Genomic DNA, 15,350 nt, shown 5'->3' on the forward strand with positions numbered 1-15,350 from the left:
CTAGGTAATATAGGCCTGACTTGATTACTGATGGCTTTCAATTAGTATCTCATTCAGCCCTTAACAAAGCAGCTAAGGTTCAGAAAGGTGAACATGTGCATAGGGCCTGCTAGTAATGGGGCAGAGTTGAGCTTTAAATCCAGATGTGCATGATGTAAGTTAGTGATTTTCTACAGGGAGGTCTTAAACTGGATAGTATCTCAATTTTTATTTTTCATAGAGAGGTCTAATTTGATTGTGTCTCAACTTTTTTTTCAAAGATGGTTTCAAGAATCATGAGGAAACAATGTAAAATACATTAACTGTAGGTTACATATCACTTCTAACTATCACACTTTTTCTTGTTGGTCATGGGGCCTGAACTCGGCCTGGGCACTGTCCCTCAGCATTTCAACTCAAGGCTAGCATTCTAGCACTTGAGCCACAGCGCCATTTCTGGCTTTTTCTGCTTATGTAGTGCTGAGGAATAGAACCCAGGGCCTCAAGCATGCAAGGTAAGCACTCTACCACTGAGCCACCTTCCCTACACAGGCACAGTTTCTAGGTAGTATTATCTGAGTTTGGGTAGGGATTTTTCTCCCTGGTGATTTAGACCTCTTGCCATTCATTAAACAGTATGTAGTTTGCTTAGATGTTAAAAATTTGAAATCCCCTTTTAGGATGGTAGAAAAGTATTGCTAAGTTATAAGAACATTTAGTAAGAAAACCTGACCTAGTGTGAAATGGATTATGAATCAGAACTGTCCCTGAGGAACATATACTTCAGCTGGAATCTGAAAGGAAAGCAAGACTGGGTTACCTTAATCAGAGTAAAAACACGTTCCAGAAGTACCAATACTTAAAAAGACTTCGGCAAGGTGACTCACAACCTTCATCAATTCCTTCCATCTATTCACCCATTCTGCATCCAATGGGTAGCAAAAGCCAGTGAGAGGACCCAGACAGATTCTTTTTGAAGCAACCTGGCTGATCAGGATCATTGACAATCCCCATTGGACCTGACCTGGCTTTACTAACCACAGTGTAGCCATACTGGTCTTTAATAGGTGGAGCTCACCTTTTCTCTATTCAACCCCTTTACATCCTCTTGCCTCAAATGCCTTCAGGTTTTTTACTTCTCAGAACTTGATCTTCCTCAAGATACCTTTCCTAACTACCCTATCACTAAATTCTGCAACTTGTTCCACATTTTCAATCCAAGTTTATCATTATTTGTCTTCATGACAGAATACAAAGTGTATGAAGTCTGAGAAGTTTATTTTGTGTACTCGGGCTTTAGGCACCCTGTGGAGGTTTAGAATCCCCTTACTGACTGCAGACACTATGTCTTGTGTACAATGTAACTTCTGAAACTCACTCCATACCAAGTTATTCTAAATGAAGTGAACAAAAGAGGCACTCTGCCATGTTAACTTTCCCACACAACTCTTCCCCAGGGAAACCACTAACTGAAAAATTCTCCAAAATGTACAGCTTATAAACACAATTTTTATTAGAAAAGTTATACATAACATAGCATCAACTATTTTCAAGAACAATATTAAACCCAAAAAGCAACAAAAACCAGACTAACAAAATGTGTAACAAACTAATGACCTTTCTATAATCAAACATTCAATTATCTACAATGTCTTTTTACAAGGGGGAAACCCATGGTTTACAGGCACATCATATTGAAAATAAAACTTCAATAGCAATTTTAAACAATTACCATCCTTAAACTGAATTATTAAAACAGTAATTACGAGTTCACAAATTCAAAATATTTCACACAATTTTAAATTACTGGGTATACATGGAAGTCTGAATTTTAAGTGATTTTATTTTTCCCACAAAAGTGCCAAGACTTAAGCCAGAACTTTTCAGTATAATTTTTCCCTAAAAAGTTAAGTCGTGCTTTGATAATTATAATAGTCATATAATTTGTGGTACTATCTGGTCTGTTAATAATACAGCTTTTACCTGGATCTGTTTTTCTTAAATTATAGGAAACCAAATACAGGATTTCAGCACAGAGCTATTGAAGAATTCCCAACACAGGAGTGTGCAGCACTGGAAAGAGTTGGGTACTAACATTTGTAATAAATATCAGAGAAGCCATTAGTTTTTACAGCATTGTTTGCTTAAAGGTTAAGTCAATCTGTTTAATTTTCCATTGTTATGTCCCTTTAGGGAAGTAGGGAATTTTCTATTTTGATGATCTGAATACTCAAAACATCTTTAAATCTGATTTATAGCTCCTGGAAAGTTAGAAATGCTTTAACAGTCCCAAGCCCATTTTTACTTATTATGGAGCTGCACTAAGACAACATAATTTGGGACAGTAAAATTTACCATAAAAGGTTAAATGGAATGATTGGCAAACCACAATGATCTAAACCAAGTGGAACCTTTTTTTTTTGATAGCCAAAGGTCAATAAGGCTCAGTGCAAATTTACATACTTGTGCTCCTTAGGGAACTAATGTTGAAAGTCTCAAGGTTTCTACTGTTTCAGGTACTATGCCCAGGATCTAGGTTAATCAAACTGTTGCTTTTATTGATGGAAAGAGTTGTCTCTTCTAGTCAAAAGGATGGACACCACAGTTTCTAATTCAAATGTCAGGTTTTCCTTTTCAACACAGTAATTGAAAATTAAGATGAAAAGTAATGACTTTTGACTGTTATTCAGTATTACTTAGTGCACCAAGATTGCACACTTCTGTTCTGAAAGTAGTTAAAATAATGTTCTGGGTCTTAGTTCCTATAAACAGTTTCCTTTAATGATGAAATGGGCAAATTAAAATTACTGGAAAAAATGAAAAAAGAAAATGCAGATATTTTATACAAGACAAAAATCTAACAATTCTCTTAAAGGGTTTTGTGTGCCCTACACACGGGGGGCAATTTGTATTCACTAGTGTATGAACACTAGCTCCTCAAATAATATGGAACCGTGGTCCAGGTGTTGCAATGATATCACTGTAAGGCTCCTCCTGTGACAGCTCAATAGCTTGCTGCTTCTTAAGAACCAAAAAGCTGTAGAATTTCGCTGCAGCCTGCTTTCGGTTTGTGTTTCGACATAATTCAAGCAAACTGATAGACTGAGCTCCAGTCTTAGCAAGGGCTCGCTGGAAAAAAAAGACAAAGTAAATTATAGCACAGTGATAACTGTAAAAGGAAGCCTATTTTGGTACTGGAAAACGTAAACTATGTATTCTCCTGGGACTGGGCTTGTGCTTTTTGAATCTGTCATGACCTCATGTATACTATGTTTAAAAGCAAGCAAAGCTTAAGAAACTAATGAATGAATTTGCTATAATACATAGTATTTGAACAAGTCATTTCTTCATACATCCTTCTAGTGTGACAGAATGGTAAATTCATGTCTTTTGAATTTTGAAGTATCAACAGTTCCCTATGAATCTATTTTCTAGGACACATTGAGCAACTTCTCTCCACTGGACATTACGATCCTGGGATAATGACATCTTAGGGTATATAATAAATCAACACATCAAATTCACTCAACCAAAACAGATGCAAACTTACAAATATACTACCACAGGTCTTGTTTGTTTTTTTTTTCTTGTCGGTCCTGGGGCTTAAACTCTGGACCTGGGTGCTATCCCTCAGCTCTTCAGCTCAAGGCGAGTACTCTACCACTTGAGCCACAGCACCACTTCCAATTTTCTGGTGGTTAACTGGAGATAAGAGGTTCATGCACTTTGCTGCCCGGGCTGGCTTTGGAACATGATCCTCAAATCTCAGCCTCCTGAGTAGCTAGGATTACAGGCATGAGCCACCAGCACCTGACTGGTGGTTGTTTTTTTATTTAAAATAACAGTGAAAAGTCTCTGAATTTCTAGACATACTCTTGGCCTAACAGTTATCAACAAGGCCAAAAATACTAGATGAAGTATTTTTCTCTAATACTGGCATACCTGAAGGCCATGGAGCATCTGCTGAGTTCTTTTGTTCCATCTCCTTTCTTCTTGATCCTGATCACCCCCTGAAGCATCTTCATCCTGAATGAAAATATCCCCCAAAAGATGAAAGACTGCTTTGATGCAAAATAAAATATTTCTACATCTCCTGAAAATGCTTAACACTTATTTTTCTGGTGCCAGACCTGCAGCTTGAACTTAGGGCTGGGTGTTGTGCCAGAACTTTTTGTTCAAGGCTAGCACTCTACACTTGAGCTACAGCTTCACTTCTGGCTTTCTGGTGGTTAATTGGAACTTAAGAGTCTCATGGACTTTCCTGCTTGGGCTGACTTCAAACTGTGATCCTCAGATCTAAGCTTCCTGATTAGCTACAATTATAAGCCTCAGCACCACCAGCATCCAACGTTTGTTAAAGTATGATTTCATAGATTAAATCTATTCTGGCAAGCTCCTAGCATCATTGTGGACCAATACTGAAGAACCTCAAAATTGGCATTGGTGTTGGCGTATATGGCATATTAAAAGAAATGGACTATAATTCTTAGTCCATATTTTAATTCAGACCCACTGCATAAATTATCCTCTGAACTCTGAAGCTGGTGTCAGGCAGGGGTTGTACATATCCTCAGCTGTGTGGGCATTACATACCAACCACATTCCAAAAACCCAGGCAGGGGTCTGCAGAAAACACAATTTTTAATATTGACCTAAATACTAAGTCTGAGACAATGTCACACAGCTGCATTTAGATTGAGCAATTGTGAAACTAAAATTTGGCTTTAACACAGCACCAACTGTTATCTATGGCTGACTACAGTGAATTAAAAGTATGAATAAATGCTAGTAAAAATGTATTGAATCTGTAACTACTACTCTTGGAAAATACTTTTTTTTTTTTAAATTTTTTTGGGTCCGGTCGTGGGGCCTGAATTCTGGGCCTGGGCGCTGTCCCTCAGCTCTTCAGCTCAAGGCTAGCGCTCTACCACTTGAGCCACAGTGCCACTTCTGGCTTTTTTCTTTTTGCTTATGTGGTGCTGAGGAATCGAACCCAGGGCCTCATGCATGCAAGGTAAGCGCTCTACCACTGAGCCACCTTCCCAGTCCTTAGAAAAAATTTAAAGCTTTATTATTACCAGAAAGACATCTTAAAGATTTAAATATACAATAGAGCATCAAGAATAAATTCAGTCATACTATTACCTCAACAACTGTTTTACCTTTAGTTAAAAAACAGTCCATGAAAAAAGTAAATTCAGTTTTAGAGCAGCTCTAGCTTTTTAAAAGATAAAAGGCATTGAAGGCTTTACCAAAACTACTTTAATGGAGTCATGTTATGACAAAAGCAGTAAAAATTAGCCATTGATCATAAGATAGTACAAACTATACTAACTTAGAACTCAATCAACAAGTAAATATAAGGGAACTCCTGTGTCCTTCAAAAACCTACAAGGAAACCCATGCATTACAGCACACAGAATCTGATCTACTAATGAAGAATTATGACACTTTAGGAATTTAGTTAAGTTTTAATTCCGTGTGAACACTTTTCATCTCTGATGTCTAGTATCAACTTAAATTTAACACAAAAAGTAAAAGGGGGTCAAGACTATTGATAAATCTGGAACAGGTATTTATCAGGAATTTAGTTTACTTACTTCCTCCTCTTCCTCTTCTTCTTTTTCCTTCTCTTTTTCCTTCTCTTTCTCTGGCAGAAGTTCTAACTCTGGTATTAGTTGACAGATATTAGGAGGTTCTTCTGGGGGAAGTTCTACAGGTGGTATTTCCATCTGTTCTACCTGCTGAGGCTTAAGACAATAAAAATAAGACAATGTAAGACAGCCTCAATGGTAACTTTCAAATATCGAATAACAATACAAGTTTTCCAGCTGAAAAATACTGTGGTTTTATCTCTCTCCTTTCCTAGTCTCAAAACTAACAGTTTTTTTCAAGTTGCAAAGTAACAGCATCAAACAAATAGTTAACGATTACGCTAAAAAGTGTTATATATTCCTCAATTCCAAGAAATTTTTGAACAACTAAAAAGAAACCAGACAAAAATGGAAGCAAGTTTTTCCCATGAACATTTTAGAAAAAAACACAAATAACCTTTTGACCCTCATGACAAAAAAATGTGAACTAGTTCAGAATTACTGGATAGAATTGTTATAAAATATAATCTTAAGCTTTTATTCTCAAAGCTTTGGAACTGTATGGCAGCAAGTAACACAGGAATAGGAGACTATTTCTAAACATGTTTTCTGTATTCCTTCCCTTTTGAGCTTAACAATTAAAAGCATCACAGGAGAGTAGTATTAGTCACCTACCACTACCTATGTCCATGCCTAGGCAGAAAAAGGCTCCTACTGATGGCTAATCACCAGGGGGCCAGAGAACTAGTTTCTTAGAATTGCTACTTTTCTTCTGCTCATGCCTCTTGATGTAGACAGAAATGGGAGCCTAGTATCTTCCACTTAGGTAGACTATGCTCCTATCTTCAGTTCATTCTTCCCAGTGTGGTAATGGTAAGGACTCAGACTTACCATTTCCTGCCTAAAACAATATACTTCAAGAGCTCCTTCAATACCACTTGTTATTACCTGTATTAATAACTTTCAACACTTTGCTTACTTACAGGCATCACTGGCTCTGGGTCAATTTGTTCAGCTTTTCGCTTAACTCCCTGAGGTGGAGGTGGGGGCATGGCAGACTCATCCAAGTTTGTTCTGCTAGCTTCCACGATTGACTCTTGGAGGCGGCTTGGCTCCTCCAGTATGGGCTCATCTGCAAATGATTATATGAAAAGTTAGGGTATGCAGTTTTGACAATATTTTAGAACAATCTAATTTCTAAATTAGTAATAGTAAGACATATTTTCTTTAATGAAGATCAGATAAAAATTTACCTCCACAAAGATTATCCAACTTAGAGGTGAAGGAAAGGTCTGGCAAAGAGTAAGTACCACTTCCACTCCAATACTTGGCAAACTATCAACCCATCTAATCCTCAACTGTAAATTTTTCTGAAGACAAAGCTTACTGAATAAGGTAATCCAATACAATACATTCCCCTGTCCCAAACTTTGAGCATACTTTTACATTCCTCATTTCTTTTACTTTTGGCAAAGAAAGGGTAGTATTAAGTGCTATAAGCCAAATATTAACTTCAACTTCATCTGGGAACTATCCCAACAAAACAGACCAATAACATCACGCTGTTGATGCTGCTGCTGTTGATCCTCTCTAGGAACCTCTGGATTTTCAAATTCTTTGAGGAACTCATCCAAATTATCTGCCTCTCCTCCTTTCCTTCTTTTTCTAAGGTCTTCTGGTACAAGTGGTGTAAGACAGCGTGTAAAGAGCTATGAAAAAAATACAAGTATAAAAGAAATCATACCAACTTAAAACTCACCTAAAAACTCACCGACATTTCTTATCAGTTTGATGAAGTTGAAATCACTGTATATAACTTAGCATTTTTACTAAACATCATCAGAATGACAATTTCATCTTAAAAATGATTTTAAGTATAAGCTTCCAAATTGTAACAACAATTTATCTCAACTTTAAGCTTTCATAATCACAAACTGAAGTTATATACCAAAGCATACCAAAGTTTTATTGAGTTGTTTCATTAAACGTCATGATTACCTAAAATTTAAAATGGCTATATACTATTGTGAATTATCTCATTCTTTATCTCACCTTACTTTTTTTTTTTTTTTTTGGGTCCGGTTGTGGGGCCTGAACTCTGGGCCTGGGCACTGTCCCTCAGCTCTTCAGCTCAAGGCTAGCACTCTACCACTTGAGCCACAGCGCCACTTCCGGCTTTTTCCTTTTTGCTTATGTGGTGCTGAGGAATCGAACCCAGGGCCTCATGCAAGGCAAGCGCTCTACCACTGAGCCACCTTCCCAGCCCTCTCACCCTACTTTTAATATTTAAGTTTCTCACTACATCTTCGCAGCTTTCTCCAATCTTAAAATGCTCTTTATAAATTTTGATGAGTCTATTTTACAGAATCTCCTTTAAGATGATTAACACAAGGCTGCCAATACAGAGCAGCTTCATCATAACCTTGATGGTGTGCTTCATATTACAGTAAAATTTGCTTTTATATGCACATTCCAACTTAAGGTAGAATAACAGCCTACAAACACTGCTTCACTAATTAGCACCTCTTAAACTTATTTTAGAATAGGATGGAAGCAAAATGAGGAAAAGCTAGACCTCTTTACTACAGAAAAAATAAAAATTACCTTGTATTTTACTCAGAAAACAATATCCAGAGAATATGTTTGAAGGTAGTATATATTAAGACAATACAACAAAGTTTACTATAGGCATTTGAGTAGAAATTATCAAAAATGTTAGTGGTTATTTCAGTAATGAGAAAAATCATTCCATGTCTTAGATGTAGATGTCACTTACCACTATATTGCAGATAAAGTTATATACAGGATATTGGGATTTGAAAAATGTTGGTGTGCCATACATTTGAAAAATATCAAAAATGATTAAAAACTTTTAGAAACATTTAAGTCATGTTAAGTAAGTGTTTATTAAATAAAAATATTCCCGCAAATGGTAATTACCTTCAGTAGTCTGTTATTCCATAAAGGCTGAGCAGGTAAAGAGAAAAGTTTTTCCACTCCTCCTGTCTCTTTCCACATCATCAATTTCTTGGTGGGTGGTGCCAAATCCAAAGTTGTAACAATATCAGAATAATCACTAAGCTGGGCTCGAATGGTCTTGCTATCTAACTCTTTTACACTGTCAACAATTAGCTTCCTCTTCCTCTTGGCTTTTGTTTCTTTCACTAGAATATAGATAAAAAGAAAAAAGGCCATTTTCTAGAAAGGCTAGCATGGAACATTCATACATACGTGCGTGTGTGTGCGCGCGTGCGTGTGTGTGCGCGTGCGTGCGTGTGTGTGTGTATGACCTGGTCTGTCTCCTCTGCTTTTTTTTCTATTGAAAAGGTGATGAGCAGGAGGGTTACAGTTGTATAAGGTAATGAATACACTTGTTTTTAATCATTGTTACCCTATTCATCTCCCACTTGCCTCTCCCTATTCCCTTCCCCCCAAGTTGTAAGGTTCTTATCCCACATAATGTCAAAAGTGAGTATCAATGCTGCATTGGTACATCCTTTGTCCTGCTGTTTCTGTGATTCCCTTACATATAAAAACACATGGTACTGAAAACTAAGAGAAATGGAAAACAAACAACAACAACAACAACAAACGACATATAGGGCATATTAACTTCTTGTTTCCACATATTGGACTTGATGTTGAAATGTTTCATTATATATGGTCCTATCACAGAGCAATTGGGTTATTTGGATCCCCTGTTAAGAATATCGTAGACATATTCTAGTTCTTACAAATGCTCTCCTCTGCTTTTCTACACAGTCCATTGTAGACAGTCCTTACAAAAGCAGAATGTTTTTAACTGACATTTTCCAAGTACCACTTAGAATGGAGGTTGGTATATAACAGGAGTTCAACAGAAATTTACTGAGTGAAAAAATATGTACAGACTTTCAGCACAAAGTATTTTTTTAAATGCAAAGGCCAATATATTTTAGCCTATTTAGCGTTGTGCTGTGTACACTAGCATTAACACATTTGCCTAAGAGTTGGATAATATTGTGGGTTCTGATATTTCTTTGCTATGTGATCATGAAAAGAGTTATCTTGCTAAATTCTGTTTTTGGTTTGAAAAAAAGTCAACCACTTATAGCAACTGTGAAATATTCCCCTAGTGTCTGACATAGAATGAGTGCCCATAAATAGTTACAAGTACTATTATTTTTACTGGAAAAGTTCTACTTCATATATGGCAATTGCATAAGGTCCTTGATAAAGTAGAACACATTCAAGCCCTGTTAGAGACCTGAAACACCATATACCATACATTTTTCCATATTGGGGTTGCTATAATACTATAATACTTTCTATAATAAAGCAGGTAGCAGCTTGATTTTTCAAGTAACTTCTGGGACTAAATTCCTCAAGTCTTTTATTAATTTATTTTATAATTCATGTTTTTGTAAATATAAATTTTATAAACATAAAATTTAAAATAAATTTATAAATTTAAATATAAAAATGAGGCATTGTATCTCAGCTTTAATAAAACATCCATGAGATCCCTAATTAAAAAAAAATACTGTAAGAAGTACAGACTGCCCGTCTAATGGAGTCTCTTCCCCTTACATAAAGCATCAAGTTCTTTCAATGGCTCTTTCAATGTCATACACCTATCCTACCTACATTTTTCTCTGTAGTACGTTGCTATCTAGCTTTAATTGTCCAGGTTTCCTTAGTTATTAGCATTGTTGATGAAGACGTGCTCATCTTTATATCTTTTTACATGTATGTATCTTTAGTTCTAAATTAAAACCAGATTCACAATAAGTTTTCTGTACAACATTGTAGTCCAAGCTACAATGTTCATTGATTGGGTTATTCTCAGTAGGAAACTAAATTTTGTCCTACTTAAAAGTAAAAGCGCTGTAATTTTTATTTCAAATTTCTTTTTTGACTCAGAAGCAGCTGTCCAATTAAACAGTATGTGTTGCAACAAGCACTAACAGAAAATGACTACTAATTTTAGACTCAAGCCTATTTTCATTATTCTTAAAGTATTTTTAGATTTTCCCAAATTGTGGCTCAATTATATAGAATCTGGAACTTTAAAAGACAACTGATTAATCTTGTACTTTATTGTAAAATATCCTGTGGTGTTTTCTAATTGTTACACATGCGAACTGCAACTACCCTAAGGATCTGGAAATGACTTAAAAGATATGTTAGTAGAAAACTTGCTTTATATTTTTATGCTTTATAGTAACTTATAGTCTTATAGTCTACCAAATATTCAAATTGTAATGAAGATGGATAGATGACTATGACAAATGAGAAAATAACAATAGTAGCATACCAGTTGGAAGCCATGGACCAGAACTGGAATCTTTTCTTCTGTACATTAAAGTATATAAATCTAAAGGTTTGCTCACCAGTTATATCAATGGGCTCCAAAGCAAATGCTTCTTCCTCATTTGGAACAAGTGTAGTTTGATCAGTCATAGTTGGCATTGGTTCAACAGGATCTACTGAATCAGGACTATCAGGCCCACCCACTATAAAAACAAATGGTTACAATAAGATTACATATAATACATTAGCAAAGATGGAATAGAAATCCCTCTCTGTTGTGACTGGGAAGGTGGCTCAGTGGTAGAGCGCTTGCCTTGCATACATGAGGTCCTGGGTTCAAGTCCTCAGTACCACATAAGCAAAAAGAAAAAAGCTAGAAGTGGCACTGTGGCTCAAGTGGTAGAGCGCTAGCCTTGAGCTGAAGAGCTGAGGGACAGCACCCAGGCCCAGAGTTCAGGCCCCACAACCGGACCCCCCCACCCCCCAAAAAAGAAATCCCTCTCTGAAATCAAAAGATGCACCTGTGGTACTAAAAAACAACCCCCAACCAACTACTTTTCTATTTGTAAGGTAGCCCCCCAGAGTTGAATTCAGATGGGCAAAAAAAGGAAGGGCACAGTACTAATTAGAACTAGTAACCATAAGAACTGTCTCAAGGATATTAATAGTTTATACTTCAGCTTTTGTTTGTAGTTTTTGATGTGAATCTTTTTTGGCTGCCATACAATCAACCCCAGAATCAATGAAGATAAAGATGCTCACTTGATACGTTATCGTCCTCATCCATATCATCATGAGCAGGCTGCTCTGGCAACATTACTCCTGCCTCTGAGAGGGCGGGGGGATCATCAAAGATGCCACCATCGTTATTACTAATCAGTTTATCATCTGAAATACAAAATACAATTTAAATAAACTCTTTAAATTAGTGGCTTAAATTTAAACCTATTAAATTTGTAGGATTCTTTCCAAAAAAGCTTCAAGTATGAAACAAATGTATAGAATAATTACTACATATATCTAGTGCACATATTTAAGAATGTGTTTTCTTAGAAATGAAAACACCAATAGTACAGTGTAAAGAGAACCAGTAAACTTTACAACCCAGATACCTTTTTCTTTACAAAAATCAGGCAAAACCATTTTTAGGTTAGTTTTACAGAAAACTTTTAGTGAACAATTCACACACACACACTCTCTAAGTGCGTGCTCAATATCCATAGTTAGTAACTTCTCCAAAACAGCACAAATGAATAAAGAAATCACAATAACCAACTTTTGGTGACTTACCTAATATTCCACCATCATTTCCTTCTCCAAAATTATCATCTTTATATTGGTCTTCATATTCTAGATGGTTAATTTTCTCATTCAGATTGCTGGTGCTCTGTTCAGGCTCTAAGAGGAGGTTAGAAGCACTAGTGCTTACTAACATATCGTCATCCTCAAAAGCACTGCCTTCTCTCATTATTTCACGATCATCCATTCCAAAGTCACCTGAGCAAATTTTAGTCATTAGTGAGAAAGGTTTATTACAGACACATTACTTGAGTCTTATTTGTCTTCAAATATTAAAAACTGCTAGTTTAAACTTTATGCTCCTAGGACATGACTAACACAATCAGACTTAGATCTAAATTTAGGTTACCATAAATAATGTTAGGTAATCTTAACTATGTTAGTTTCATTAGTGTTCAGATTTAAAACTTGTTAAAACAATGTGGCTTACTACCCATTTTAATTGATTAGATTTTCAAGCAGTGTTTATAATAATGTACCTAAACTAGATTAATGTGAACAATACCTTCTATGTTGGGGCTTGCCACAAAAATGAAAAATATAAGTTCTTTCATTGTGCATGAAAAGCAGGGGTATGTAAAAAATAGGTGATTATGTTTAATATACCGTTTAGCAAGACAATAAACTTTTTTGAAAACAGATGAAGTATTAACTGTCAAAATCAATGTAGTAAGAAGCCTGGTTTTCTTTTTGAAATTGCTAGGAGTCTCAAACATAATTAAAACAAATGACTAGCAATTTTTTTTTCTCTTTTTACCAAAATCATTTTCTTGTAGGATACTGATGTTCCCAACTTCTTCTCTCATGGTTATCTCTTCCACTCTGCTCTGGTTCAGGCTGAACTGCTGGGCTACATCGATGTCACTTTAAAAGAAGTTCAAATATATTTTATTTTCAAGTTTCACTATAATGTATTTCTAAGAGGAACTCCTCCCACTCCCGATTGTCTCTATATACATAAACCCATCAAATTGAGAAGTCTAATATTCAGTATTTGTATAGGATAGAGGGAAATATGAGAAATGACAGGTTACACAGGTATGAGTTTTTACCAGGGCCAATTACATGCTATATGAACAAGCTAAATTTACCTGGCTTTTCTACCGAAAAAATACAGCCCCTCCCCCCATGTTAACACTCATCTTTAAAGTAGAGAAAAACAGTGGAGTTTGATTGTGCCAAATACTAATACAGTATGAACTAGGTTAAAAAATTGCTGTAATTAAGTGTCAGATAACTAAAAAAACAAAATAACAGCAACAAACTTTGCTGTAAGTGAGGTTCTGGTATAGAGGGTTTTTGGTTATCAATTCTTCAACATTGTTTTTGAAAAGCTAGTCACAGGCTCTACCATAGCATAAGTATATGGGAAGAGGACAGAATATACCAAAGTACTCTGCATGGCCATTTCTGTTTAACTTGCTGTTTTCAAACGTATGTTCTGGCAACAATCCTTTCTTGCACTTCATAGTGACATTAATTATATTTATTTTTAAATGTGGCAAAGTAGGGCTTAGTGAAGAAACTAATCATTAGGTGACTTTAATCTGTACATTTTGAAAAACATATCATGATGCAAAAGTTACAAGTTTACTGGTGCCCTTCTGTAAAGAACCCAGACAACAGTTCAGTTTATATACATTTTGCCTTTAGTGCACAATTCTCCTATCTGAGCTGTTAAGATAGCTCTTCCTTTATTTATCTGAATGCCAAAGCATTCCAAGAAAAGCTATACATTTGCAAGCCAGTAATATGCTCTTTGTAGACAAAGCTAACAAAAAATGAAAGACAGACATACTCTAAGTCTGGCAGTGGCTGATCAAAGTCGTGAAATTCTTCAGGTAAAGTAATGGCATTGTAGGCTGCTTCTCGATTTTCCTCAGGCAGGTCAACAACACCTACGAAAGAAATGTCAAGACTGATTGCCTACCTATACCTCAGACTATCAATGGACCAAAAGGAGATAAAGTAGGAATAATTTCCTATGATAACCCATGCAAAACAGTACTCGGTTTTCTATTATCATATGCCATATTACTATTTGCTTTATAAAAGAAGTCTAAGTGGCCGGGCGCTGGTGGCTCACGCCTGTAATCCTAGCTACTCAGGAGGCTGAGATATGAGGATCGCGGTTCAAAGCCAGCCCGGGCAGGAGAGACCGTGAGACTCCTACCTCCAATAAACCACCAGAAAACCGGAAGTGGCGCTGTAGCTCAAGTGGTAGAGCGCTCGCTTTGAGCTAAAGAGCTGAGGGACAGCGCCCAGGCCCAGAGTTCAAGTCCCATGGCCGACAAAAAAAAAAAAAAAAAAAAAAAAAAAAGGTCTAAGTGTTTAGAATATATTAAGCTTTAAATTTTAAGAGAACACATAAATACCATAGTTTTCTAATTTAGCGTGAAATTTAATAGGGGGAAACAGGAACGACTGCAAAGGAGTACAACATATAAATTCAGATAACTATCCTAGTTGTAAGGTCCAATTCTCTACTCATTTACCTGAACAAAAATATTAACCAAGAATTTACAAAGAACATTTAAGGAAAAGTCTGATCAAAGTATTAAACTTGTTTAAGAAAACCCCAAATCTTAAGACTTGAGCTATCATTAAAAGTTATCACATTAACGATTAGTTTTTAATATATGAAACTGTTAACTCAGTTCTATGTAAGTTGCTAAAAAAAGGGGGGATAAAAAGAATCATTCCAGCTGGACGCCAATGGCTCACGCCTGTAATCCTAGCTACTCAGGAGGCTGAGATCTGAGGATCACGGTTCAAAGCCAGCCCAGGCAGGAAAGTCCGTGAGACTCTTATCTCCAATAAACGACTAGAAAACTGGAAATGTACTGTAGCTCAAGCAGTAGAGCACTCGCCTTGAGCTGAAGAGCTGAGGGATAGTGCCCAAGCCCATAATTCAAGCTCCACAACTGACCAAAAAAAAAAAAAAATCACTCCAGTAAGATGTAAATGGGTTTCCCTTCAACCACTGCCTCCCTAGACTCTGTCCTATATGAGAATATTCCTATGCATTGCAATGAAAATAAAACAAAACATGCCTATCTGGAATATATACGTAGCAGTTTTCCACACAAAAGCATGGGGATCTTATAAGAAAAGGAGGTGGAGGGCTTGAAAGGTGCTCAGTGGTAGAGTGCTTGCCTTGCATGCATGAGGCCCTGGGTTTGATTC

The 15,350-nt window shown here is 36.3% G+C and overlaps 1 protein-coding gene across 1 annotated transcript in view; it reads right to left on the reverse strand.

The window, feature by feature from the left end:
• Positions 1-1,468: 1,468 nt before the first annotated feature.
• The window catches only part of Rad21 (RAD21 cohesin complex component), a 29,806-nt gene continuing 15,924 nt past the window's right edge, over positions 1,469-15,350 (reverse strand). Inside the window, exons 4-14 of the mRNA XM_069991296.1 lie at positions 13,963-14,062; positions 12,922-13,028; positions 12,156-12,362; positions 11,628-11,753; positions 10,946-11,068; positions 8,514-8,737; positions 7,123-7,282; positions 6,557-6,705; positions 5,580-5,729; positions 3,922-4,005; positions 1,469-3,108 (exon numbers count right to left, since the gene is read on the reverse strand). Coding sequence (XP_069847397.1) covers positions 2,917-3,108; positions 3,922-4,005; positions 5,580-5,729; positions 6,557-6,705; positions 7,123-7,282; positions 8,514-8,737; positions 10,946-11,068; positions 11,628-11,753; positions 12,156-12,362; positions 12,922-13,028; positions 13,963-14,062 — 1,622 coding nt within the window. The 3' untranslated portion in view covers positions 1,469-2,916. The remainder of the gene's footprint in view (positions 3,109-3,921; positions 4,006-5,579; positions 5,730-6,556; positions 6,706-7,122; positions 7,283-8,513; positions 8,738-10,945; positions 11,069-11,627; positions 11,754-12,155; positions 12,363-12,921; positions 13,029-13,962; positions 14,063-15,350) is intronic.

This window comes from Dipodomys merriami, unplaced genomic scaffold (assembly GCF_024711535.1).
Source record: "Dipodomys merriami isolate MVZ:Mamm:240054 unplaced genomic scaffold, mDipMer1.0.p SCAF_4, whole genome shotgun sequence".
Taxonomy (NCBI): domain Eukaryota; kingdom Metazoa; phylum Chordata; class Mammalia; order Rodentia; family Heteromyidae; genus Dipodomys; species Dipodomys merriami.